This window comes from Hyperoodon ampullatus (genome assembly GCF_949752795.1).
Source record: "Hyperoodon ampullatus genome assembly, chromosome: 12".
NCBI classification, from domain to species: Eukaryota; Metazoa; Chordata; class Mammalia; order Artiodactyla; family Ziphiidae; genus Hyperoodon; species Hyperoodon ampullatus.
Genome location: NC_136925.1, coordinates 604,134 through 630,610, shown reverse-complemented (window position 1 = coordinate 630,610; position 26,477 = coordinate 604,134). Strand labels below are relative to the sequence as shown.

Below are 26,477 nucleotides of genomic sequence, written 5' to 3'. Positions count from 1 at the left end.
GCTCTGAGAAGCATGTTTTATGTATCATTAGAAAGGAATGGATGTGAAAAATAAAACACAAAAATAACTTTATTATGCAATTTAAGACATTGATCTTTCATGCCCAGGTAATATTTATATACTATGCTACTATGATGTCTCTGACTAGTGGTTTCTAGCAAACAAGGATATCTTCTTTAAGCCCAATAAAATTAAATATATGATGATGATGTAAACAATTTTAGTTTACATGTTCTTTTATAGTCTACTACAGACAAAATTATACTGTTAACATGAAAGATACACTAAATGTTCATAAAAGTTAAATCTTCACTATCCCTGAAAAACATTTTCAGACACAACCAAGGATTTGTTTTAAAGAACTAAAGAAAAAAAATTAGGAGATGACACCATAATGCCTTTATTTTGACTTAAATTTATAGTTGTTTTCAAATACTGAATTGCTCCACTTATGTGGACAATGATCCATTTTCAACAGATTAAAAATGTAGTTTCATGTTTTAAGACTACAAGTGTATAACTATCTATAGTAGATTATAATAATATACAGTAGATCCATTAACATGCAGGCAGCCTCCATTTATAAATGTCCAATTTATCAATGGCTGATGTGTACAAATGATTCCCAATGTGTTTCTGTCAACACACCATGTTAATTATGGTAAAAAAAAAATCCTGGAGTTTTCAAAGAAACCCTTTAGTTCCAAAGTACAGAAGGAATGAAGCCATCATAAATATGCCTTGCCTAGAAGAAATTTCTGGAAGGTAGGGACCAAAAAGAACCTGCCACTGACCTGCTAGATTTCCCATCCTAAAATACCACCTTCTGCAATATCTACCAGTGTTCCCTAGAACACTGTTCCTCTAGCCATTAAAAAGAATTTGTCAAACATGCTTGGGAAATGCTACACAGTATACCCATTTTCTCAGAGATTTATGTGGTATATTGGGCTGTAGGAAGTCCTGCAGTCGAGACACTTGTTTCTCAGGTTCACCCAGTGTGTTCCAAACTGATCTGAGTATGAGACACATTATGGTAATGTCCTGAAGCCTGGCCTTAACAAACATTAAACATTAGAGACTCGCTTGGGTTAAAAGGTCCTTTATAAAAACACAAATATCCCTAGAAGGGACAATGGGACAACCATATGTTACAGCTTGATTTGATTGCTTCCCACAGCTACACTGAGGGAATATATATATGTTCTGAGTAGAGGTCAGTCAGGGGAGAGGCTGAATAATAATAATGGAGTAGGAAAAACACACCAGGGGATAGGACAGACACACCTCCTCAGATGCCATGTTAAGGATACTATCACCGAGGACTTAGAGCCACTTGAAAGCACTAACAGCTGGGGCAGAGGACCACAAGAAAAGTCTAAGAGGAGGTTGGGAGGGCTGAAAATATTTTGCCACGGGTCAGGTCTGTTTTCTTTCTTTTCATTCTTAGAAACTTTGGAACTGAGGGTAATGCCATTGCAAGTAATAGAAACAGTAATAGCAGTCACTATTTATGTGCCAGTCGCTGTGTAAATATTTTATTTGCGTTATTAAATTTAATTCCTACAACTTTCTTGTGATATAGGTTTTATCATCTCCACTTTGTAGATAAGAGAACAGAAACTTGTAAAGTCTGAGGATGTGACCAATGTCTGGCAAGTGGCAGAGTCAGGATTTGGCTGTGAGTTGTTTGATGGAGGTTTGGGTGTTTGACCACTCTACTGTTAAGAGCTGTGCCACATTCTGCTATACTGTTCCCTCCTTGCAGGATGGAATAAGCACCAGTTATATCAGTGCTAGAGTTCAAACAAATATTCACAGGCTGGCCTCCTTAATTATCATTTCTGTGTACGTAGGTGAAACCCATATTTGTAGCTATATCTTTAGGAGAGGTGGTGTCCCTCCATCCCCGGTCAGCAAGACATCTCCTTTTAATGCTTCTCTGAAACTAAACATTGTAAACTTAACTCATCAACTGTCAACACTTCTCTTAAACAAAGGAGCCCCAGCTGCTCCAGCCCCCAGCTGCTAAGTGTTCCCAGCCCATTTGATGGAGGTGTGAACGAGTGAGACTGGATGAGCCCAGCTCCACAGCCACTGTCTGACTGTAGCCACGAAAGGGACCGTGAGAGACAACCGTCCAGCTGAGCCCACTAGACCCCCCAGGACTGTCAGAGACAATAATATAATTTTGATTTTGTTTAAAAAAACAGCAAAACTTCTTAGCTACCCAGCTTTCTTTCATCATCGATGGCAGCATTATCCTTCCAGCACTGAAAGCTAAAGCAATCGCCAATCTAGTTCTCTTTCCCTTGTTACCCATTTACAGTTCAGGTCTACATTCTGCCAATTACCAACCAGTGCTACTTCCAGGAAATGCATGTTCCTGCTTTTCTACTGTTATGGACTCAGTCCAGCCTTACCCAGCAAACCAGTCTCTCACACTGCTGCAGACTAGCCTTCTCTTCCTTCTGGCAATCTAGGAAGAATTTTCTCCCTCATTTTTTATCATGTGACTGACTACCTTTGTAAAAATTTCTTACTGCTATTGTCTTCTCCACCCTGAACTCCTCTCCCTGTCTTCTCCAGGCACACACACCATCTTTAAATCACATACTTGGCACAAAGGTTTCAATCATTCTCAGCGTCTTGAGCCTGAGGGTCACTGTTCCAGTTCATTTTCTTCCCCAAAGGTCCCAGATTATAAGACTCTTACATGAAATCTAGTTGTAAGTGCTTATATTTCAGTATTGGTTTTAAGGAAGATTGATTAACTTGGTTTTTTTTTTGTTTTTTTTTAAAATTTATTTATTTATTTTTTCCCTGTGGTAAACCAGGGGCCAAGACGTCAATCTGGTGCCCCGCCATAAACTTTCCCCAGTCGCAAGCTGGGCCCAGACGTAAACCTGGGGCCCAGACGTAAACCGCACCCAGTCATAAACCAGGCTCAGATGTAAAACTGGTGCCCAAAGGCAACCGCCGCCCGTCCCCCGAGTTGTAAACCCGGCCCTGCCGTAAACATGGGGCCCAGACGTAAACCGCCCCCAGTTGTAAGCCGAGCCCAGACATACACCTGGGGCCCAGAGGCAAGCGCCACCCCTCCCCCGAGTTGTAAACCTGGTCCTGCCTTAAACCTGGGGCCCTGCCGTAAACCTGGGTCCCAGACGTAAACCGCCCCCAGTCGGAAGCCGAGCCCGGACGGAAACCTGGGGCCCAGACGTAAACCGCCCTCAGTCGTAAGCCAAGCCCAGATGTAAACATGGGGCCCAGAGAAAACCCACCCCACTGAATCATAAACCCGGCCCTGCCCTAAACCTGGGACCCAGACGTAAACCGCCCCCAGTCGTAAGCCGGGCCCAGACGTAAACATGGGGCCCAGACGTAAGCCGCGTCCAGTTGTAAGCCGGGCCCAGACATAAAGCTGGGGCCCAAAGGCAACACCCCTGAGATGTAAACCCATCCCTGTGGTAAACCTGGGGCCAAGACGGCAATCTGGTGCCCCGCCATAAACTTTCCCCAGTCGCCAGCTGGGCCCAGACGTAAACCTGGGGCCCAGACGTAAACCGACCCCAGTCGTAAGCCAGGCCCAGATGTAAAACTGGGGCCCAGAGGCAACCGCCGCCCCTCCCCCGAGTTGTAAACCCGGCCCTGACGTAAACATGGGGCCCAGACGGAAACCACCCCCAGTTGTAAGCGGGGCCCAGACATACACCTGGGGCCCAGAGGCAACCGCCGACCCTCCCCCGAGTTGTAAACCGGCCCTGCCTTACACCTGGGGCCCACACGTAAACCTCCTCCAGTTGTAAGCCGGGCCCAAACGTAAACCTGGGACCAAGATGTAACACCCCACAGTCATAAACCCAGGCCTGTGGTAAACATGGGGCCAAGAGGTCAATCTGGTGCCCAGCCGTAAACCTTCCCCAGTCGCAAGCTGGGCCCTGCCGTAAACCTACGGCCCAGAGGCAACCCACCTCAGTCGTAAACCCGGCCCTGCCTTAAACCTGGGGCCCTGCCATAAAGCTGGGGCCCAAATGTAAACCGCCCCCCGTGATAAGCCGGGCCCAGATGTAATCCTGGGGCCCAGACGTAAACCGCGTCCAGTTGTAAGCCGTGCCCAGACGTAAACCTGGGGCCCAGATGCAACACCCCTGAGTCGTAAACCCATCCCTGTGGTAAACCTGGGGCCAAGACGTCAATCTGGTGCCCCGCCATAAACTTTCCCCAGTTGCAAGCTGGACCCAGACGTAGACCTGGGGCCCAGACGTAAACCACCCCCAGTCGTAAACCAGGCCCAGATGTAAAACTGGGGCCCAGAGGCAACTGCCGCCCCTACCCCAAGTTGTAAACCCGGCCCTGCCGTAAACATGGGGCCCAGATGTAAACCGCCCCCAGTTGTAAGCCGGGCCCAGACATACACCTGAGGCCCAGAGGCAACCGCCACCCCTCCCCTAACTTGGTTTGTTAACCAATTTGTTCAAATGAAGTCAGGTTTGGGAGGCAAGTTCTTTGGTTTTCCAGCCACTTGGTTCTGTGCTCACAGCCTACCATCATGGAGGCTTGCTCACAAATTAACACAGTTGACTGAAAGGGCACCCTGGTGAACATGTAGAGGAATGAGCATCAATTTAGCATTGCACTTCTTAGAAAAAAACTGTATTGTTACAAACTAACATGCTGTTGTTAGTAGAGTTTACATCAGTGAAAAACAGAATGCTTTTAAGGATTTTGTGTTTTATCTTTATCAACATCTGTAAGTTTTACTAAATTTTTAAAGCATAACACTGCCTTGCAGTCCTGTTCTGCCTGACCACAGAAGGCAGAAGGCAGATTTCATTTCTTAAAAGTTCCCCTTAAAAAAAATAAGAACTTAGTAAATATAATGTTTCTAAAAATTTTTTTTAATGACTTACATTGAAACGACTAAAACATTATGTGGGTATCAATCTGAGTATTTTAAAATAACAGACACTCTGTATTTTTCAAATTTGTAATGAAAATACAAGACTAAAATACATATAAAAATCTAACATTTCAGTATTTCATATTCCTGAAATTAAACAATTAGCCATTATTCAGAAATTAAAATTCATTAAGCTTATTTCTAAAGAAATCTACTTAATACTGCTATATATGCTACATAAAACCTCAAAGGGGCATATTTTAAAGTCATATAAATGAAATAACTGGTGCTCTTATTATTCAAAAGTTCTACCACTTGCCCATTTTAGAGATACAAAATTTTTTAAAAATGGCCACACAACACGACCAAAGAGATTTTAGTTTAAGTTTTAATTTAAAATCTTACCTCTAAATGATTCCTTATAAATCCATAAAGAACACGAAAGAAATCAGGGAGTATCACTGAAAACTACAAGACAGACAGTGACACATATAGATTTCTGAACATAAAAGATAGAGATTTTATAGCTATCAGAGGCCGGGAGACAGTTTACAGAACTATAAAGATTAGTAAAAATAATTGTGATGAGATTTGCAGATGTACTCATCTTTACTTATCCTCCAGCCAGATGACTAGAAAGGATATTGGTGAAATTAAAGGAGAGCCTCCATTCTTTGGCATTAAATTATATGATTTTCTACAGTACTGACCTTTTAAATTTGTATTTCAGGGTAGAAAGACTGACATCACGAAAATATTTTCAAACATACAGATTCTTCTGCTTGATGACCATTGTCAAAGCAGTAATAAATGATTAACACAAACAGCATAATGGCACAAAGAATATTTCCAAGAAATATCTTAGGCAGGACCATGAGAGAAGCAAGATGGAGTTGACTGATTTCTTATAGGCAATTAAGCTCCTTAAAATGGACTGAAAAACAAAAATCTAAATAGCTAAAGGAACAGAAATGCTTATGTACAAAATTGTTATCCAAACTGTCCATGTTTTCCTTGAATTTTTCTCTTAACATAAGCCTATGAGAAACCATCCATACTCAAGACCAATAATGGAGGTAGGAAGGATGGGGTGAAGAAGTTGGTTTTATAAATTTAAGCTAATATTTTAATTTCTGGTCTCAAAAGTTACAGAGGCATAACTGAAAAACTAACTTTCTCTAGTGGATGACTCCTCATAATAAATTATTCAAGAGTATGCAAATCCCTTCTCCTACTTTAAAAAACAAACAAAAAAACCGGATTTCTCCTATAACAGATTTGGAAGATCAACAGAATGGCAGTGCAGCAAGGCAGGAGCAAATTCCTTGCATGAAACAGAGGCAATGATGCTGTGTCCCGTTGAGTATTCCTTGTCTTGGACAATGTTGGCAAGCCTCAGAGACTGGGGCACGGCATGTAGCACAGTGGTATGTGACAGTGTGTAAGTGTATGTTCCCAGGGGAATACGTTAACTCCACCAGAGCCTGCCAAGTCTCTCCTGCCCCCACCCCTTATCATTTGCTTCCTCCTATTTCTTTACCATATTCTCAAAATGCCCTGGGAAAGATGTTATACTGTAATGAAGAAACACAAAACTATGATGACTATAACACTGTTCAATGTACACATGTGAAATGAGCACCTCTCCAGGTTTGGACATTAGCACCACTCAAAATGGGAAGATGTAAATAAACTGGTTTCAGATGGTTCATCAGGTCCAGGCATATTATATTGACAGAGTGTAGGATATTTGACTGAAGCTTACAGCTGTAAATCAACTCTGTGACAGAATTTACATTTGCATGGAAAAAGTATTTTCAGACAATCATTTCAAAGTCTGATATAAACCTGTTTTCAATCAGTGTTGCAAGTGCCAACTCCAATGATCTCTCAAAGTTCTGAAGCCAAAGGTGATCCAAGTTTTTGCTTGGACAGAACAAGCTTAAAAAGTTGCAAAAATGGACATATCCCTAAACTCTCTTCAGAGACCTCTGGATCTGAACTCCACGTAGGTGATTTTTTTTTTGTCCTAAATCTTAAAAAATAACTTAGGCCAGGATTTCTCCTCCCATATTCCCCAAACATTTTTTTCTCTCAGCTAGTTCAAATCTGAAAAAATTCCAAAAAGCCAATTCTAAATATGGTAGAAAGATCTGGTACCACTCTTATAGATACTGCAGGGCTGGAGCATATACAGGACAAGAGTTCTAATAGCAACTTAAATCCTAACTTCGCAAAAAGTAGAAAATTGAATAGGTCCAAAGCATTTGCAACCTTTGCTCTATAATCACTAAAATTAAATGAATATGAAGTTGACAAATTGAGCAAAGATAAATACATATGAATAAACATTTTAAAAGTACTTAAACACTCTGCCATGCAAGTTCTATCTACCTGCCATGTTCTATCATGTAAAAGATTTAAATGCTTTAACGCTACGGTAATTTTAGCAATCCTGGAAGGAAAATGAAAGAAAAGTGATATGACTGACTAACCTCCAAAGAGATCCACTTCAGCAGTGACAGCAGTGACAGTTGTAGTAGTTGAGGCAGAGGCTGAAGTAGTTGCAATTTCAGCAGTTGTAGCAGGAGGAGTAGGTTCTGGTGCGAACGGATCTGAAATCTGTGCTTCGGAGGGAACAGAGGAAAGTGCAGCCAGAGAATCTATGTCGCACCAGAGACAGAGAACAAATTGAAGAGAGGAAAAGGAAAGGACAAAAGATATACCAGGCTCCAAATGATCAAAGTGAGGACAGTTATTAAGATATGGAAGTCTCTCGAAACAGAGGTTTACAAATAAAGTTTTACTCACCCTCTCCCAAGAGGTCTATCGATGTCCATGGGTCAGCATATGAAGAAATAAGAGATAAAGCTGAAACTTTCAACCACACCAATGTCCAAGCAGGGTGAGGCACTAACTGAAGAAATTTTAGCTTTATGTACCTTTCTGGACCATTTGAAATTTAAAAAATAAATGTATTACCTATTATTATCATGGAACTTTTGAGCCGGAATGGACCTTAGAGATCCTCTAGATCAACTTTCCAACTTCACAGGTGGGAAAACTGAGAGCAAGGGAGGTCAAGAGACTTACCTTAAGCTAGGTCTAAGCAACTTTGACAAACTCAATTGATTTCTTATCAGATTTACCATTTCATCTGCTTTGGTTGATTTCATTATACTGTAATTGTCAATTCTGAAGAAACCATAGTTAATTGAATTTTATTGATCCTCTTTATTTGATGTGTCATATCAGAGCATGAATAGAGGCCTTATAATGGCTATAGTTTGTGGAACATACTAAGCTGAATGCAAGTTTAGGGGTTAGAAAAAAGAAACTCTAACCTAAACTATTTTCTTCTTCGTAAGTTTCATATTACCAGGTGTTTTTCAGTTCAATATATAAACTCTATATTTATAAACATTATGTGACAACACATGAAAATTATTTTTAAGAAGAATGTGAGAGATTATACAGCATCAAAACTTTTCATCATTCTGAGGTCAGCATTCCATTGGGAGGTTCAGACTTAGTGACCAACAGTGGGATTACAGTTGGCATTCTAAATAAAAAGCCTAGGAGGGATTATTTTTAACTGTACTATGACTTTAGGTTAAACATTTATAGAGTGTCCAGTGGCATTTTTCTACTTTCAGTCATGTGAGACATCTCAGGGATCACATTCAAATTCATGAATGTTACTGGAAATTTATTTTAATCATGAAGAAACTTTATCAAAACTCATTAGGGAGCAATTTTTTTCAGAGCCTTAAAAGCCATATGGGAACTCAGTAAACCAAAAGTTCTAGAAGACATTTAAAAGATTGAGAAACATAAATTTGACATTAAAAATAATTACTTTAGATATAAAGACACACAGTCTGAAAGTGAGGGTATGGAAAAAGGTATTCTATGTAAATAGAAATGAAAAGTCAGGGTAGCAATACTTAAGTGAGACGAAATAGACTTTAAAATAAAGACTGTTACAAGAGACAAAGAAAGACATTACGCAATGATAAAGGTATCAATTAATGAAGAGGATATAACAATTGTAAATATATATGCACCCAACATAGGATCACCTAAATACATAAAGCAAATATTAACAGACATAAAGGTAGAAACTGACAGTAACACAGTAAAAGTAGGAGACTTTAACACCCCACTTACATCAATGGACAGATCCACACAGAAAATCAATAAGGAGACACTGGTCTTAAGCTACATATTAGATTAGATGGACTTATATATTTTAATATATGAATTTATGTATATAAACCTTCCATCCAAAAGCAGCAGAATACACATTCTTTTCAAGAGCACATGGAACAATCTCTAGGATAGATCATATATGCTGGACAACAAAAGAAGTCTCAGTAAACTTAAGAAGACTGAAATCATATCAGGCATCTTTCCCAACCAAAATGCCTTGGCTAGAAATCAACTACAAGAAAAATCTTCAAAAAACACAAACCCATGAAGGCTTAAACAAATGGATCACTGAAGAAATCAAAGAGGAAATAAAAAAATACCTTGAGACAAATGAAAATGAAAATACAGTAATCCAAAATCCATGGAAAGTAGCAAAAACAAGGCTAAGAGGGAAGTTTATAGCAATACAAGCCTATCTCAGGAAACTAGAAAAATCTCAAATACAACCTAACCTTACACATAAAAGAACTATAAAAAGAAGAACAAACAAACAAGAAAGTTAGAAGAAGGAAAGAAATCACAAAGATCAGAGCAGAAATAAGTGAAATAGAGACTAAAAAAAGCAATAGAAAAGATCAATGAAACTGAGAGCTGGTTCTCTGAAAAAATAAACAAAATTGATAAACCTTTAGCCAGACTCATCAAGGAAAAAAAGAGAGAGGATCCAAATCAATAAAATCAGAAGTGAAAAAGGAGAACTTACAACCAACACCACGAAATACAAAGGATCATAAGAGAGTCCTACAAGCCATTATATGCCAAAAGAATGGACAACCTAGAAGAAATGGACAATCTCCTAATACTGAATCAGGAAGAAACAGAAAATACAAACAGTTCAGTAACGAAATTGAATCAGTAATAAGAAAAACTCCCAACAAACACAAGTACAGGACCAGATGGCTTCACAGGTGAATTCTACCAAATATTTATTGAAGAGTTAACACCTATCCTTCTGAAACTACTCCAAAAAACTGCAGAGGAAGGAACACTTCCGAACTCATTCCGCAAGGCCAGCATCACCCGGATCCAAAACTAGACAAAGATATCACAAAAAAAGAAAATCGCAGGCCAATATCACTGATGAACATACATGCAATAATCCTCAACAAACTATTAGTAAACCAAATCCAACAATACACTAAAAGGAGCATACATCATGATCAAGTGGGATTTATCTCAGGAATGCAAGGATGGTTCAGTACCTACAAATCAATGTGATACAAAAAGCTGAAGAATAAAACTCATATGATCATCTCAATAGATGGGGAAAAAACTTCTGACAAAATTCAACATCCATTTATGATAAAAACTCTCAACAAAGGGGGTATAGAGGGAACATACTTCAACATAATAAAGGCCACTTGTGACAAACCCACAGCTAACATCATACTCAAGAGTGAAAAGCTGAAAGCTTTTCCGCTAAGATCAGGAATAAGGGAAAGATTCCCACTCTTGCCACTTTTCTTCAACATAGCATTGGAACTCCTAGCCATAGCAATCATACAATCAGAAAAAGAAATGAAAGGAATCCAAATTGGAAAGGAAGTAGTAAAACTGTCACTCTTTGCAGAAGACATGATACCATACATAGAAAATCCTAAAGATGCCACCAAAGAAACGACTAGACCTCACAATGAATTCAGTAAAGTTGCACGATACAAAATTAGTATACAGAAATCTGTTGAGTTTCTATACATTAAGAGTGAACTATCAGAAAGCGAATCCACACTTACATGGCAATTAATCTACAACAAAGAAGGCAACAATATACAATGGGGAAAAGACAGCCTCTTCAATAAATGATGTTAGGAAAACTGGACAGCTACAGGTAAAAGAATCAAACTGGACTACTGTCTCACACCATGTACGATAATAAGTTAAAAATGGATTAAAGACTTAAATGTAAGACCTGAAACCATAAAACTTCTCGAAGAAAACATAGGCAGTACACTCTTTGATATTGGTCTTAGTAATATTCTTCTGACTATGTCTCCTCAGGCAAGGGAATCAAAAGCAAAAACAAACAAATGGGACTACATCAAACTAGAAAGCTTTTGCACAGTGAAGGAAATGATCAATAAAATGAAAAGGCCACCTACCGAATGGGAGAAGATATTTGAAAATGATATATCCAAACAAGGGGTTAATATCTAAAATACACAAATAACTCATACAACTCAACAACAAAAAAGCAAACAACCTGATTAAAAAATGGGCAAAGGACCTGAGTAGACATTTTCCAAAGAAGACATACAAGATAGTTATCAGACACATGAAAGGATGCGCAACATCACTAATCATCAGGGAAATTGAAATCAAAACTGCAGTGAGATATCACCTCACACCTGCTAGACTGGCTATTATCAAAAAGACAATGAATAACAAGTGTTGGTGAGAATGTGATGAAAAGGGAACCCTCATGCACTGTTGGTGGGAATGTAAACTGGTGCAGCCACTATGGAAAACAGTACACAGATTCCTCAAAAAATTAAAAATAGAACTACCATGTGATCTAGCAATTCCACTCATGGGTATTTATCCAAAGAAAATCAGAACACTAATTAGAAAAGATACATGCACCCCTATGTTCACTGTAGCATTATTTATAATAGCTAACTTGTGGAAGCAACCTAAGTGCCCATCACTAGATGAATAAAGAAGATGTGGTGTGTGTCTACATATAGATAATGGAATATTACTTATCCATATTGGCCATTTGCAACAATGTGAATGGACCTAGAGAGGATTATGCTAAGTGAAATAAGTCAGAGAAAGACAAATACTGTATGATTTCACTTATATGTGGAATCTACAAAACAAACCAAATGAATAAACACAACAAAACAGAAGCAGAATCACAGATTTGGGGAACAAACAGGTGGTTGCCAGAGGGGAGGGGTTGGGAGGTAGGAGAGAAATAGGTGAGGGAGATTAAGAGGTATAAACTTCCAGTTGCAAAATAAATGAGTCATGGGGATGAAATGTATTGTGGGGAATACAGTCATTAATAGGTACTATCTTTGTATGGTGATGCATTGTAACTAGACTTATGGCGGTGATAATTTTGAAGTGTATAGAAATACTGAATCACTATATTGTGTAATGGGAACTAACAGTGTTGTAGGTCAATTATAGTTCAAAACAACAAACAAACAGACAAATGCATAGAAACAGAGATCAAATTTGTGGTTATCAGAGGCAGGGGAAGAATGAAGGAGTTTGATGAGGGCAGTGAAAACATACCAACTTCCGGTTATAAGATAAAAAAGTACTAGGGGTATAATATACAACATCATAAACATAATCAGCACCATGCTAAATATGCTATATATGAAAGTCGTTAAGAGAGTAAATCCTAGGAGTTCTCATCACAAGGAAAAAATTTTTCTATTTTTTTAGTCTTGTATCTCTATGAAATGATGGATGTTCACTAAACTTATTGTGGTCATCATTTCATGATGTATGTAAGTCAAATCATTATGCTGGACACCTTAAACTTACAGTGTTGTACATCAATTATGTCTCAACAAAACTGGAAGAAAAATTTATCACATTAATTTAACTATGCAATTTGTGAACCCAATAAATATTAGGTAAAGCACTCTACAGATCCACTAAGATAATCAAGGCTCTTCCTAAAACTAAATCTTACGTATTTCATAGCAACATTAGAAAATTATAGCACATAGAGTTCTTGACACTAGAAATAGTTTTTAAATTTTAGAATGTACGCCTAGTGAATAGCTGACGTAGGGCTAGGGTATTTTCTGCTGTTAGGTGTCCAGGTCCCAAATCCTGAGAAGTAGAAGGTCCTTCCAATCATTCCTCAAGCCAACCGGACCTGGCCCAATACAACTGTTACTCTACAGTCCTATGTCCTAAGAGATATAGGAACATATGTATATGTATAACTGATTCACTTTGTTATGAAGCAGAAACTAACACACCATTGGAAAACAATTACACTCCAATAAAGATGTTAAAAAAATAAAATAAATAAAAATAAAATAAATAAAAATATTAATTAGAAACCAAAGTGTGTCATCAGAAGCCAGAGAGACTTGGATTCTCTCTTCTCTTGGCATTGGTAGGGCTCTCTCTACCCCTGCCCTTATCAATGGCTACTTCAAGCTGCAGTGTGACTTAGCAGAAGAGCTAAGAGCCATGTGATTTAACAGCTTCCAGACCTCCCACTGTCTATCACAGGGGATGGGTAATTTATTTCATACACTTGGTAAGTGAGAAAGGAGAAGACTGTTTATGTGTACTAGAAGGAGAGAGAGTTAAAAAGATTTTAAAAAGAAGTATGAAAGATTAAAATATTAGTTCCTTGCTCTTAACTAGTGTTTTGTTCAGATGGAGGGTGATGAGAATGATATGATGGAAGATGGAAAGTAAAATTTGCTAGGAAAATGTACAATGATTAAGCATATTGGTGGATAACTGATGTTGAAAATTTTTTCCACTCTTGGAAACCCCAGGTGTTAGTCTCCAAAATCTTAGTTTTGTGGATGAAATATAATTTATGTTATATATTCCTTGTTTTATGCAAAATTTTCTCTACTATAAAAGGCAAGTCCCTATTACAAGATGATGAGGATGGTTATTAAATATTCTCAAAACTGCTACCTTTTATAGAGGATTAAACTACACAACAAAACTCAACTTCAGCGTAAGAGTTCAATCCATTTGCAAGTAGTACATAATCAGAGTTGTTTGTATTATAGAAATTGCTAGAAAATATTCCCTGTAACCAAGGAAACAGAGCTACAACTAAATTAACAAGGAAATCTATATTGTGCGGTGAGATGGAGCTGAACTTTTCATGTTTTTATGAAGATTAAATGTGTTAATATATTTAAGTGCTCGTCCATACCAAGAACATATCAAATGCTCGATAATAAAAGTTAATAATAGCACTAGCTCAGATGGTAACTAGCCTTATGTGGTGATCATTTCACAATGTGTATAAATGTTGAATCACTATGTTGTACACCTGAAACTAATATAATGTTGCATGTCAATTATACTTCAATAAAAAAACAGCAATAACTAACATTTAAGTTAAATAATAATTTTTCATTATAGGACTGTGAATTTCAAAGCTTCTATAAATCTTTCAGAGACAGCATGTGTGTGTGTGTGTGTGTGTGTGTGTGTACACATGAATGTGTTTGAAGACAGCCTGCAGATGTGCCCCCTCACATCTAATTAACAAGCAAATGGTAATATGGGTCACAAAAACTGCTTGTACTGTAGCTAATATTTCTCATGGAAACTATTAAAGTCATGTGATCACATAATATTGATGAGCGTTCCAGCATGTGTAAATTAACTTCTATTAAGTCTATTAACTCTAAGTAAACCCTAGCAGTAATTCTGTATTTCTCAAAAAGTAGAAATTTCACTTCAAGCACTTGCAATAAAAAATTACACATTTTCCATTTCTAAGATGCATAGAAATACAACACACACACACTCATTTGTGCAGAGAGGTGAATTTATTATGAAGGAAAAAAACTCTCCCTTTTATGGGGAGAAAGGTAGGGATTTTAAAAGCACTCTGTATTCTTCCAGGTTAATTACTGGCTGGCAGAATGCCACATGGAATATGCACTATTTAAATTAAATTTACTAAAATATGAATTTGCTAAAATTTGGTCTACACCAATGACAAGAAATACTATCCTTTACAATATGTCCCCTAAAATGGCAATATTCATCCATACCCAGAAGCCCCAAGAGAAATCTGTAAACAACTGATGTGGCCACAGTCATTTGAAAATGAAATCTTCTTACTACCACTATGGTCAGATAAGAACATCCAAATAGGTCTAAAGAGTTTGCATTTTACCATCTAGTTACACAAAATTCAAATAAGCTACAATAATAGTGAAGTGATCTTATCAAACAAGACTGAGAAAGTGGTTTTATGTATTTAATGTTTTGCTTAGTCAAATGAGCCAAAACATATTGGTAACAATTTAGCACCTCTTCAAATACAACTGGGTATCTATAGGATAAATGTAAACTGAAGGTAACATTTATCAATTTCATATTTCACTAGTTTACTTGAATTTCTTTTTTTAAATAAGATACATATTTTATTTTTTAATTTTTTGGCCGTGTGCGTGGGCTTGTGGGATCTTATTTTCCCCGATCAGGGACTGAACCCAGACCCTGGCAGTGAAAGCGCTGAGTCCTAACCTCTGGACCACCAGGGAATTCCTTACTTGAATTTCTTAAGGCTTATAATTTTTACTGTTTTGCTTAGGAATGAGAGAATTTACTTATTAGTATTTTTCTCCCCAGCTGACTTTTCTACTGCTATGAAAGGAGCTGTAGATATTTTGTTGAGACAAAAGACTAATGCTAACCATCAGGTCCTAAGCCAACATTTTGATACACTATAATGCGTTTTGTACTAATTATAAAAAAGTGCTCCCGTTGGGCCAGCAGGTTGGAACAGGAAAAGCACTTCTTCCTCAAGGACGAAAAAAGCCCACAGCTTGGCTAGCAGAAAGCAGGCTGGATTTCAGGCCTCTCGCCCTGCCTTTGGGCAAGGCACAAACTGCGGGTCCACATTGCACAGCCCTGGTTAAAACCACACTAATCTGCTTTCTTCTATATCCACTGACACCTCAATGTTTCAATCACCAATAGTTATTTATTCCTAACAAGTAAAGACTGAAATGTGTTATAATAAAGTTGGTTATTATAACTTATTCCTTATAATATGATATGTCTTAGCAAAAAGTACTTGAAGATGAATATAAATAAAAATGTTACAATGCAATTTAAAAAGATTTCACCAAGGGTTTTTCTTTTTCATTTATTATTATTTTGGTGCCAAACAAACCAACCAAACAAAAAGGACACAATTTCTCTTCAATTTGATGCTGGAGAATACAGTGAAAGGAGACAGTTTACAATTTCACTGTTTATTCATTAAAGTTCTAAATCACTAAACAACTAAATGTTTAATAAGTTCTAAAAATTACAGTGAGCAATCTACTGATTTAATTAGTTGAGAGAATCAGAGTTAACACATTCATATAATACTGAAAAAAAATTCTATATAACCCTGCAAATTTATAATTAATACTAAAATTTAAATTATAAAAGTTCTATGAAAGTCATTTATATGAATTTTATGACAGAGAAAACCTGATTTAAGGATATGGATTTGAGGCATTCCTAAATAAATAGGAAAACATGATACACTGTATAAGATATTGTGGCAATGAAAATTATTAGTAAACTGAAATAAACATTTCTGAAAGATGAAGCTCAGAATGAAAAAACATGAAAACCAGAAGGCCCTTATAAAATCTCTTCAACAAAAATATTTTCCTTTACCAATTGAAATTTAATAAAGTTAAGTGTAGTTGAAAGAAAATTTTTATTAAAAAAATGATAGCTATAGGCTTAGGAGTTGAACATTTCAACAAAGGAGAAGTTTTAAGTATTTAAATGGAAAAGCACCAATATTTAAATGCTTGTAAATATAGTTAGCAAATTTGTTTCACAAGTAGTTATTTTTATTTTGTTACCACAAAATCTTGGAAATAAAACCAAGAGATTATAGCAGGTAGTGTTGATGTTATATTGCCAATGTTTACCAAACTCACCCAAGGATTATTTAATTACCTGTGGAAATGTATCTTCATTTGATGCTGCAATTTAACTGTTAATTAAGGACTCTGATTCTGAAATGACATACTGAGTTACAGTTCTTTTCTGCTAGTGATGCTCTGTCTGGGAGAAAAGATAACCTCAAGACATGATTTTTACTGCTCTACTGGACATTAACCACTTTTGTACTTAACCTAGCCGTCTTATTTTAACATTTCCTTTCAAATGTCTATAAATACCCAGTTCCTCAAAACGCTCTTTGAGCCAGCTTTATCATCTTACCGGTTTCCTCATCAGCCAGTTAATGTCTTTTACCAGTGCTGTTTCTCCCCATCCCCTTCAGGTTTATGGAGGTATAAGTGACATATAAAAATTATATATATTTAAGATGTACAATGTGATGATTTGATATACATATACATTATGAAAAGATTACCACAATCAAATTAACACATCTATCATCTCACATAGTTACTGTATTTTTGTAGTGCAAATACTTAAGATTCACTCTCTTAGCAAATTTTCAGTATACGATACAGTATTATTAAATATGGTAATCATACTGTATATAAGATCTCCAAAACTTATTCATCTTACAACTGACCCTTTGTACCCTTTGACCGTCTTCCCATTCCATGCCCTGCCCTCCGTCACCCACCACCAGCCCCTGGCAACCACTCTTCTACTTTCTGTGTCTATGAGTTTAGATTTCACACAGAAGTGAGATCATACATATTTGTCTTTCTGTGCCTGGTTTATTTACTTAGCATAATGTCCTTCATGTTCATCCATACTGTAACAAATAGGAGGACTTCTTTCTTTTTAAAGGACTAAATAATTAATATTCCATTGAATATATACAATGCGTTTTTTTTAATATCCTTTTGTCTGTTGACAGACACTTAGGTTATTTTTATATCTTGGCTATTGTGGATAATGCTGTAATGAACATGGGGGTGCAGATCTCCATCCATCCAGAAGTGAGACTGGTGAATCATGTGACAGTTCTATTTTCAATTTTTTGAGGAACCTCTATATTTTTTCCATGATGGTTGTACTGCCACTATGGAGAACACTATGGAGGTTCCTTAAAAAACTAAAAATAGAATTACCATATGACCCAGCAATCCCACTGGGCATATACTGGGCATATACCCTGAGAAAACCGTAATTCAAAAAGATACATGTACCACAATGTTCATTGCAGCACTATTTACAATAGCCAGGACATGGAACCAACCTCAATGTCCATCAACAGGTAAATGGATAAAGAAGATGTGGTATATACATACAATGGAATATTACTCAGCCATAAAAAGGAATGAAATTGAATTATTTGTGACGAGGTGGATGTACCCATAGTCTGTCATACAGAGGGAAGTAAGTCAGAGAGAAAAATACCATATGCTAAAGCACATATATGGAATCTAAAAATGGTACTGATGAACCTAGTGGCAGGGCAGGAATAAAGATGCAGATGTAAAGAACGGACTTGAGGACTCGAAGGGGAAGTAGGAATGAAATGAGAGAGTAGCATTGAAATATATACACTACCAAACGTAAAATGGATGGTTAGTGGGAAGCTGCTGTATAGCACAAGGAGATCAGCTCGATGCTTTGTGATGACCTAGAGGGGTGGGATAGGGAGGGTGGGAGGGAGGCTCAAGAGGGAGGGGATATGGGGATATATGTATACGTATAGCTGATTCACAATGTTGTATAGCAGAAAGTAACATAACATTGTAAAGCAATTATACTCCAATAAAAAATTTTTTTTAATAAAAATAAATAAAAAATAAACCATAATGGCTGCACCAATTTACATCTCCAGCAACAATGAATAATGGTTCCCTTTTCTCCACTCCCTCACCAAACACTTGTTATCTCTTGTGTTTTTGATAACAGTTATCCTAACAAGTGTGGGGTGCTATCTCTGTGGTTTTGATTTGCATCTTCCTAATGATTAATGACAGTGAACACCTTTTCATATACTTGTTGGCCATTTGCATATCTTGTTTGGAAAATGTCTATTTATGTCCTTTGCCCATTTTAATATCAAGTTATTTGGGTTTTATTTTTTTTTACAAATATTTTCTCTCATTCCACAGGCTGTACTTTTATTTTGTTGTTTCCTTTGCTGTGTAGAAGTTTTTTAGTTTGAATATAGTCTTACTTGCTTATTTTTGCTTTTGTTGCCTGTGTTTTTGGTGGCAAATCAAAAAATTCACTGCTAAGATCAATGTCTAGGAGTTTTTTCCCTATGTTTTCTTCAAGGAGTTTTATGGTTTCAGATCTTGTATTTAAGTCTTTAATCCATTTGAGTTAATTTTTGTGTATGATGTAAGATAAGGTTCCAATTTCATTCTTTTGCACATAGATATCTAGTTTTCCCAACGCCATTTATTAAAGAGACTATCTGTTCCCTGTTGTGTATTCTTGGCATCCTTGTCAAAGGTTAGCTAACTGAATATGCATGGGTTTATTTCTGGGCTCTCTATTCTCTTGTTCTGTTGGTTGAGGTGTCTGTTTTCATGCCAGTACCATCCCATTTTGGTTACTATAGCTTTGAAATATAGGTTGATTTCAGGAAGTTTGATGCCTCCAGCCTTATTTTTCTTCCACAAGATTTCTTTGGCTATTTGGTGTCTTTTGTGGTCTGTATGAAGACAAAATTTTTTTTTCTATTAATGGGAAAATGCCATTACAATTTTTCTAGGGATTGCAATGAATCTGTAGATCACTTTGGGTAGTATGGACATTTTAACAATATTAATACTTCTAATACATGAACACAGGATATTTTTCCATTTAAAACTTTACTGAATTCGTTTATTAGTTCTAACAGTTTCTTGGTGGAGTCTTTTGGGTTTCTACATATAAGATTATGTCATCTGCAGAGACAATTTTATTTCTTCTTTTCCTATTTGGATGCATTTTATTTCTTTTTCTTGACTAACTGCTCTTGTTTAGACTTCCAGTACTATGTCGAGTAGAAGTGGAAAGAGTAGGCATCCTTGTCTTGTTCCTAATCTTAGAGGAAAAGGTTACAGCTTTTCATCATTAAGTATCATGTTAGGTGTGGACTTGTCATATATGCCCTTTATTATGTTGAGATACATTCCTTCTTTACCTAATTTGTTGAGAGTTTTTATCATAAAAAGTTGTTAAATTTTGTTAAGTGCTTTTTCTGCATCTATTAAGATGATCATATGATTTTTATCCTTTATTCTGTAATGCGGTGTGTATCACTTGCATATGTTGAACCATCCTTGCATCCCAGGGATAAATCCCACTTGATCATGGTGTATGACCCTTTTAATTTGCTGCTGAATTCAGTTTTCTAATGTTTTGTGAAGGATTCTTGCAGCTATGTTCTTGTAGTATCTGTATATGGCTTGGGACACTTTTACCTTTCTCTACTCTCCACATATTACCCACTCTACATCTTTTTATATTGTGTATGTAGTAGCAAATTTTTGTAGCTTTAGTTATTTTAAACTCTCTTGTCTTTTAACTTTCATACCAGGGTTAAAACTGATTTACCTACCACATTTACAGTATTAGAGTATTCTGAATTTGACTATAAATTTACCTTTACCAGTGAGTTTGATACAGTTGACCCTGGAACAGCAAAGGGGTTACGGGAGCCAACCTCCCATGCAGTCAAAAATCCACCTATACATTTACAGTTGGTCCTCCATATCCACAGTTCTGCAGATTCAATGAACCATGTATTGTTTAGTTGTGTATTACATATTTAGTGGAAAAAAAATCTGTGTATAAGTGGACTCTCGCAGTTCAAACTTACGTTGTCCAAGGGTTGTGCTTTCATACATTTTCTCATTGTTATTTAGCATCCTTTTGTTTTATCTTAAAGAAATCCCTTTAGCATTTCCTGTAAGACAGGTCTAGTGGTGATGAATTCTCTCAGATTTTGTTTGTCAGGTAATGTCTTTTTCTCACCTTCACTTCTGAAGAACAACTTTGCCAGGTATAGTATTCTTGGTTGGCAGTTTTTTTCCTTTCAGGACTTTTAATATATCATGCTACTTACTCCTGGACTGCAAGGTTTCTGCTGAGAAATATGCTGATAGCTTTATCAGGGTTTCCTTGTATGTGAGGAGGTGCTTTTCTCTTGTTGTTTTCAAAAGTTTCTCTTTGACTTCTGACAATCTGATTACATACTGTGTCTCAGGTAATATTCTTTGGATTGATCTTGCTTGGAGACTTTTGAACTTCATGAATTTTAAATGTCCATATCCCTCCTATGATTTATGAAGTTTTTAGCCATTATCTCTTTAAATAAGCTTTCTTCTCTTTTTCACTTTCTTCTCTTTCTGGGACTCCCATAATGCATATATTAATTAATTTTATGGCACTCCGTAGGTCCTGTATGCATCACTTTTTTTCTTTTTGTTCCTTTAATTGGCTATTTTCTAATGCTCTGTCTTTGAGTTTGTTGATTCTTTACTCTGTCTGATCAAGTAAGCTCTCTACTGAGTTTTTCTTTTCAGTTCAGTCATAGTATTCTGTTTCGTTCAGAATTTCTATTTTGTTCCCTTTTATGGTTTCTATTTTCTTATTTTGTTCATGTATAGTTTTCTTGATGTAATTTTGTTGCCTATTTGTGTTTTCTTGTATTTCATTGAGTTTCTTGAAGATAATTATTTTGAATTCATTATCAGGCTATGTATAGATCTCCATTTCTTTAGGGTAAGTTATTAGAGATTTATTAGTTTCCTTTGGCAGTGTCAAGTCTGTTTGCCTGATTCTTCATATTCTGTGTAGCCCTGTGTTGGTGTCTGTGCATCTGAAAGAGAAAACACCTCTTCCTGTTTTTAAACACTGGTTTTGGCCGGTAGAGGCCTTCTCCTGTCAGGTCTCTGGGCTGATGATACTGCCTCTGGGATTGCAGTTGAGTGGGGTTGGGGCTGGGTCATGTGGCTGCTTCTGGGTCTGCTGTAGTGTCCATGTTAGTGGGCCTGTTACCAGGGGCTTGGATGGGTATAGATCCTGCCTCCTGGTCCCTGAGCAGACAGGACTGCCTTCATGACCTTGGTTAGTAGGGCTGGAGCTGGGACAAGGGTCCACTTCAGGATGTGCAGTTGGGTTCAGAGATGGTGGGCTTGTTACCAGGTACGTGTTTGGGTGTAGCTCCTGCTGGGTCTCCGGCTAGGCCAGACTAGCCCTGGACTGCAGCTAACTGGGGCTAAATGAAGTGAGAAGGTTGCTTTAAGGTCCACAGTTGGGACCAAGATCTATAGGCCTGCCCATAGGGGCATGGATGAGTGTGTCTCCCACAAGGTCCCTGGGTGGGTAGGACTGCTCCCTGAGTGAGACTGGGAGGGGCTGGAGCCTAGTCACAAGGCTGCTTCAGGATCTGAGGTTGGATTAAGGTCACTGGGCCTGCCTCTGGGGGCACAGACAGATGTGTCTCCTGATGGATCCCTGGGCAGGCAGAACTGCTCCTGGACCATGACTGAGAGAGGCTGGAGCTGGGTCACAGGCAGTTTCAGGGTCCACAGTTGAGACCAAGGACCGGAGGCCTGTTACCCAAGGCATGGGTGTGTACACTCCTCCCTGGACCCATGGCAGATATTACTGGTGGCAGGATCATGGCCAAACAGGACTGCAGTGAGTCCACAGGGGCATGGCAGTGTTTCCAGGTCTGTTGCCAGGACCAGTGTTGGCGAGCCTCCCACCTGGGAGTAGGCCTGCCTTCTCAAATCAACTGTTCTTGGTCTTGGGCTCCATTTGGGATTTGCAACCTTTTACCTGGATCCCAGAGCTCCCACAAAGGCACTTTTATCTGTGGGTGGCTCCCAAAGTATTGTTCCTATGGGGAGATATGATGGGACACCTCCTGTGTCAGTCCCTCTGTGTTGTTTCCCTCTGTGTTGTTCCTACGAGCCATTTTCAAACTTAAACAATTTTTTATTTTGATAGTTTGATGTAGTAGAGTAAGTTATTTAACACCAACTCTGTGAAGCTTTGAGAATTAAGCAGTAATTAACTTAATTTTTATATTGGTATTAAATATGTTTAATTAAAAACATATAAAAGCTTAATTTTTTTCCCCAAGATCCATGAATAAAATGGAAATCAAGCACTTAGGTGTGATCCCTCTTAATTAGTTTAGTACGGATATTTTCTGGTACCAAGAAGAATCTATCCCAGATTTCAACTGCATGAAGTCAAATACAATGTGAATAAAACCCGTTAAGGTCTAAAGGAATCCATGAAGGAGACCATATCTGAACAAACCAAATTCGAAATGCTGCCTCTGAGTAATCTCATAAGTTCATGGGAACACCCAATCTTCTAAGGCCTGCATCTATAGGGAGCAGTTACTAAAAATAATCAGAATTTGAGAACAGTGAAGAAAAAATACTCCCATTGTTCCAGCTTTTAAACTAAAAAACTGTATGATTACTTGAATATTTTAACTGTATTATGGGTATTTTTTCTGTCTTTGTCTCACTCTCTCAATATATATTTCAATCAATCAATTAACGCCATTCTTAACATTTTCTCCCCGAGTTTCTAGCACCATTTTGGATAATCAGAAGGTAAGCATAACAATTACAGCCTGAATAAAAACAACTAAATAGAAAAATGGCATGGTTGCCTGGTTTCACTCACCCCCCCACGCAGTGGCGCCTCCTGAAGGTGGTGGTGGTGCTGGTGACGCGGCTGCTGCCGCCCCTGCAGAGGAGAAGTCTGGCTGCAGGTCCAGGAGATCACTAGATGGTTTAGAAGCGCTGAAAGGAAAATATGATTTTAAAATCAGATTTTGAAATTTTAAAATGTAAAGATGCTTTTTAAATAAAGACTTATGCAGAAAACATCACAGATTTTGGCTATTTTAAATTCAGTAAGAGAATAATATTTTGTAAAGTACAGCAGTAAAGCATATGTTCCTCCATACCGAGAGTTGGCAAACAACTTTTGTAAAGGGCCAGATACTAAAAATTTTAGGTTTGCGAGCCAGACAGTCTCTATCACTATTCGACTCTGCCAGTGCAGAGTGAAATAAGACATAGGCAGTACGCAAGCAAATGAACACGTTTTTGTTCCAGTAAAAATTTATTTACAGAAAAAGATAGTGGGCTAGATTTGATCTATGGGCCATCGTTTGCCAACTCTTGCAAAGTTAAATTATACTTCAAGCAAGGGGTCACTCAGCAAATCACAGAGCAGAAATTAAAAGGGAAAATCTAAATGCCTGAAAATAAGGGGGAATTTTAAACATGTTATGTCCACTAGGTAGCATCTGAAATGCTGGTTATAAGGGCTGTGACAAAAGGAAACGTACTCCAAATATTAAAGGTAAGAGAATTATTGGTAATTTTTTTTCCTTTTCTCTATTTTCTAAAGTTTTTTTTGTGTTTTTTTTTGTAGTATGGTAAATAATTCTTAACTTGAAAAGAATAATTTATTTACAAACCAAAGAATACTAAAATGAATAATGACTATTGTACCTTTTTTTCTAAGTTAAACTACAACACATCAAGTTTGCCTATAAGAGACCTCACCTAAAAATAATTCCGTATTTTTCACTCTTATTCAATTGGGGCTGTGCTTTTCAAAGCTCCTCCATCTATAGAAGTTCCAAGGAGGAGCCTAGAGCGTTGCTACTCAAAGTGTGGTTTCCAAACTAGCAGCATCCTGGGACCTTGTTAGAAATGCAAAGTCCCAGGCTTAACCAGTATCTACTACATCAGAGTCTTCATTTTACTACAACCCCAGGGGTTTCACTCTACAGTCAGGTTTAAGGAGCAACGGCTTAAAGGCTGCCAGACCAGGTACTAAGCCATCAGGGTCCCAGGTTCCCCACCCCTCCTCATAAATAGCCATTCCATCTTTATCTCTTTACGTATTAGATTTCCCAGCAATATTTTTTGGAAAAAAGGATTCTGCTGCTTAAAAAAAAAAGTTTCAAGATCCCTGAAACTTGCCTAGTTTTGATGTCTATTTCATAAATATGACTGGTCTAAGAGCCAGAATAGGGAAACATTTATTATTAAGACTGGAATCAAAGCTTTTATAAGAAGCAATTTATCTTAGTATAGAGGCAGAAAGGACTTGGCTTTACCAAGCCTGTGATTATGAAAGCAGAATTAAGCAAGTAGAGGGTAACGTGCATAGTTAACATGCATACATTATGGGGCTTTATTGCTCAGTTCAAAATTCACGTCTCCAAATACAGGGCATTCATAATCAGAGTCACAGATACTACAAGATGGGACTAGAATGCTCTCAAGGCTAAAGAACCAAACAAAGAGTTGACCTAAAATTATTATCTGAGGAAGCCTCTCTGAGTTGGGGCTTCAATTCAGGTGGCCCAGAGATTTTACAGAAAGCACAGTCATCCCCCGCTTTCTCACTACTGTTCTGACCTTTAGGCACTATGAAAGCAATAAGGGGCCTTCCCTGGTGGTGCAGTAGATAAGACTCCACACTCCCAATACAGGGGGCCTGGATTTGATCCCTGGACAGGGAACTAGATCCCATATGCATGCCGCAACTAAGAGTTCACATGCCACAACTAAGGAGCCCTGGAGCTGCAATCAAGCATTCCTGGAGCCGCAACTAAGGAGCCCATGGGCCACAACTAAGGAGCCTGCCTGCTGTAACTAAGACCTGGTGCAACCAAATAAATAAATATTTTTAAAAAGCAATTAGGCGCATCCTGACAGTTTCTTCCTACCACCAGAGTTTGAGTTCCTCATATGCACCAGCTAATTGGCCTGCAACTACAAGCATTTCATTTCACTTCACTTCCTTTCATCTCATTTCTTAGCACTTTAAGACACCCTTTAAATTTCACACAAGAAGAAGCTAATTTCAGAAAACACTGTCCATATCATCCATTTCAGAAGAACCTGAAGTGTGTGCATCTTTCTTCCACTTCCTTTGCCAAATGTGTGAGCAACAAGCTGATTTCCACAGCTTAGGTCTTTCTTACACTTTGAGAGGTACAAGCCTAAGTAACTGTATGAAGTATAGAAGAACTTAGTCTATGTACCTGGAAATAACCCAAAATATCGCACATTTACTAGGACTACATTTCATTTTGTGAAGTCATTTGGGTTTGGTACACAAAAATAAAATGAAAACCTGATCATAATATTAATAAACGGTTCACTGCATTCTCATGAACTAACCTGACTGGTACAGCCGCAGATGCAGTTGCAAACAAATCAACTGGAGGGGATGTGTCAATAGTTTTAGCTGGTGTAGAATTAGGCGACGTAACAGTTGTGGCTGGAGAAGACTGAAAGGAAAGATGCAAAGCACACTCTGGTCAAATGTGAATCTACAGGACACAAGATAAGAGGACCTCCAATTTTCAGACCCATGCCATTCCCAGCAATTTTTTGGTTGCTCCTCATGGGAGAAAAAACTCAAGAAAATTTAAAATTGAGAACAGTAATAAATAATCAATACTGGATAAAACATGTTTCAAATTTTAAAAGTTATATGTAATTTATATAAAATTATGAAAAAAAATAATTGGCCTAACTTTGCAATGACTTCTATGCATGTATTTACAGTCAAAGCCAAACAATAAATTAGGAGTTTGCGATTAACAGATACGCACTACTATATATAAAATAGATAAACAACAAGGTCCTACTGTATAGCACAGGGAACTTTATTCAGTAACTTGTAATAACTTATAATGGAAAACAATCTGAAAAAGAATATACACACACACATACATACG

The 26,477-nt window shown here is 37.6% G+C and overlaps 1 protein-coding gene across 29 annotated transcripts in view; it reads right to left on the bottom strand.

The window, feature by feature from the left end:
- SNAP91 (synaptosome associated protein 91) overlaps positions 1–26,477 on the bottom strand; it is a gene marked incomplete at both ends in the record, with an annotated part of 154,046 nt that overhangs the window by 34,716 nt on the left and 92,853 nt on the right. For 22 of the 29 annotated variants that reach the window (XM_079716444.1, XM_079716417.1, XM_079716439.1 and 19 more), the window contains 4 exons: positions 7,396–7,563; positions 7,712–7,726; positions 23,390–23,508; positions 25,915–26,024. In XM_079716444.1, coding sequence (XP_079572570.1) covers positions 7,396–7,563; positions 7,712–7,726; positions 23,390–23,508; positions 25,915–26,024 — 412 coding nt within the window. The remainder of the gene's footprint in view (positions 1–7,395; positions 7,564–7,711; positions 7,727–23,389; positions 23,509–25,914; positions 26,025–26,477) is intronic. The other 7 variants (XM_079716428.1, XM_079716443.1, XM_079716434.1 and 4 more) reach the window with 2 other exon arrangements.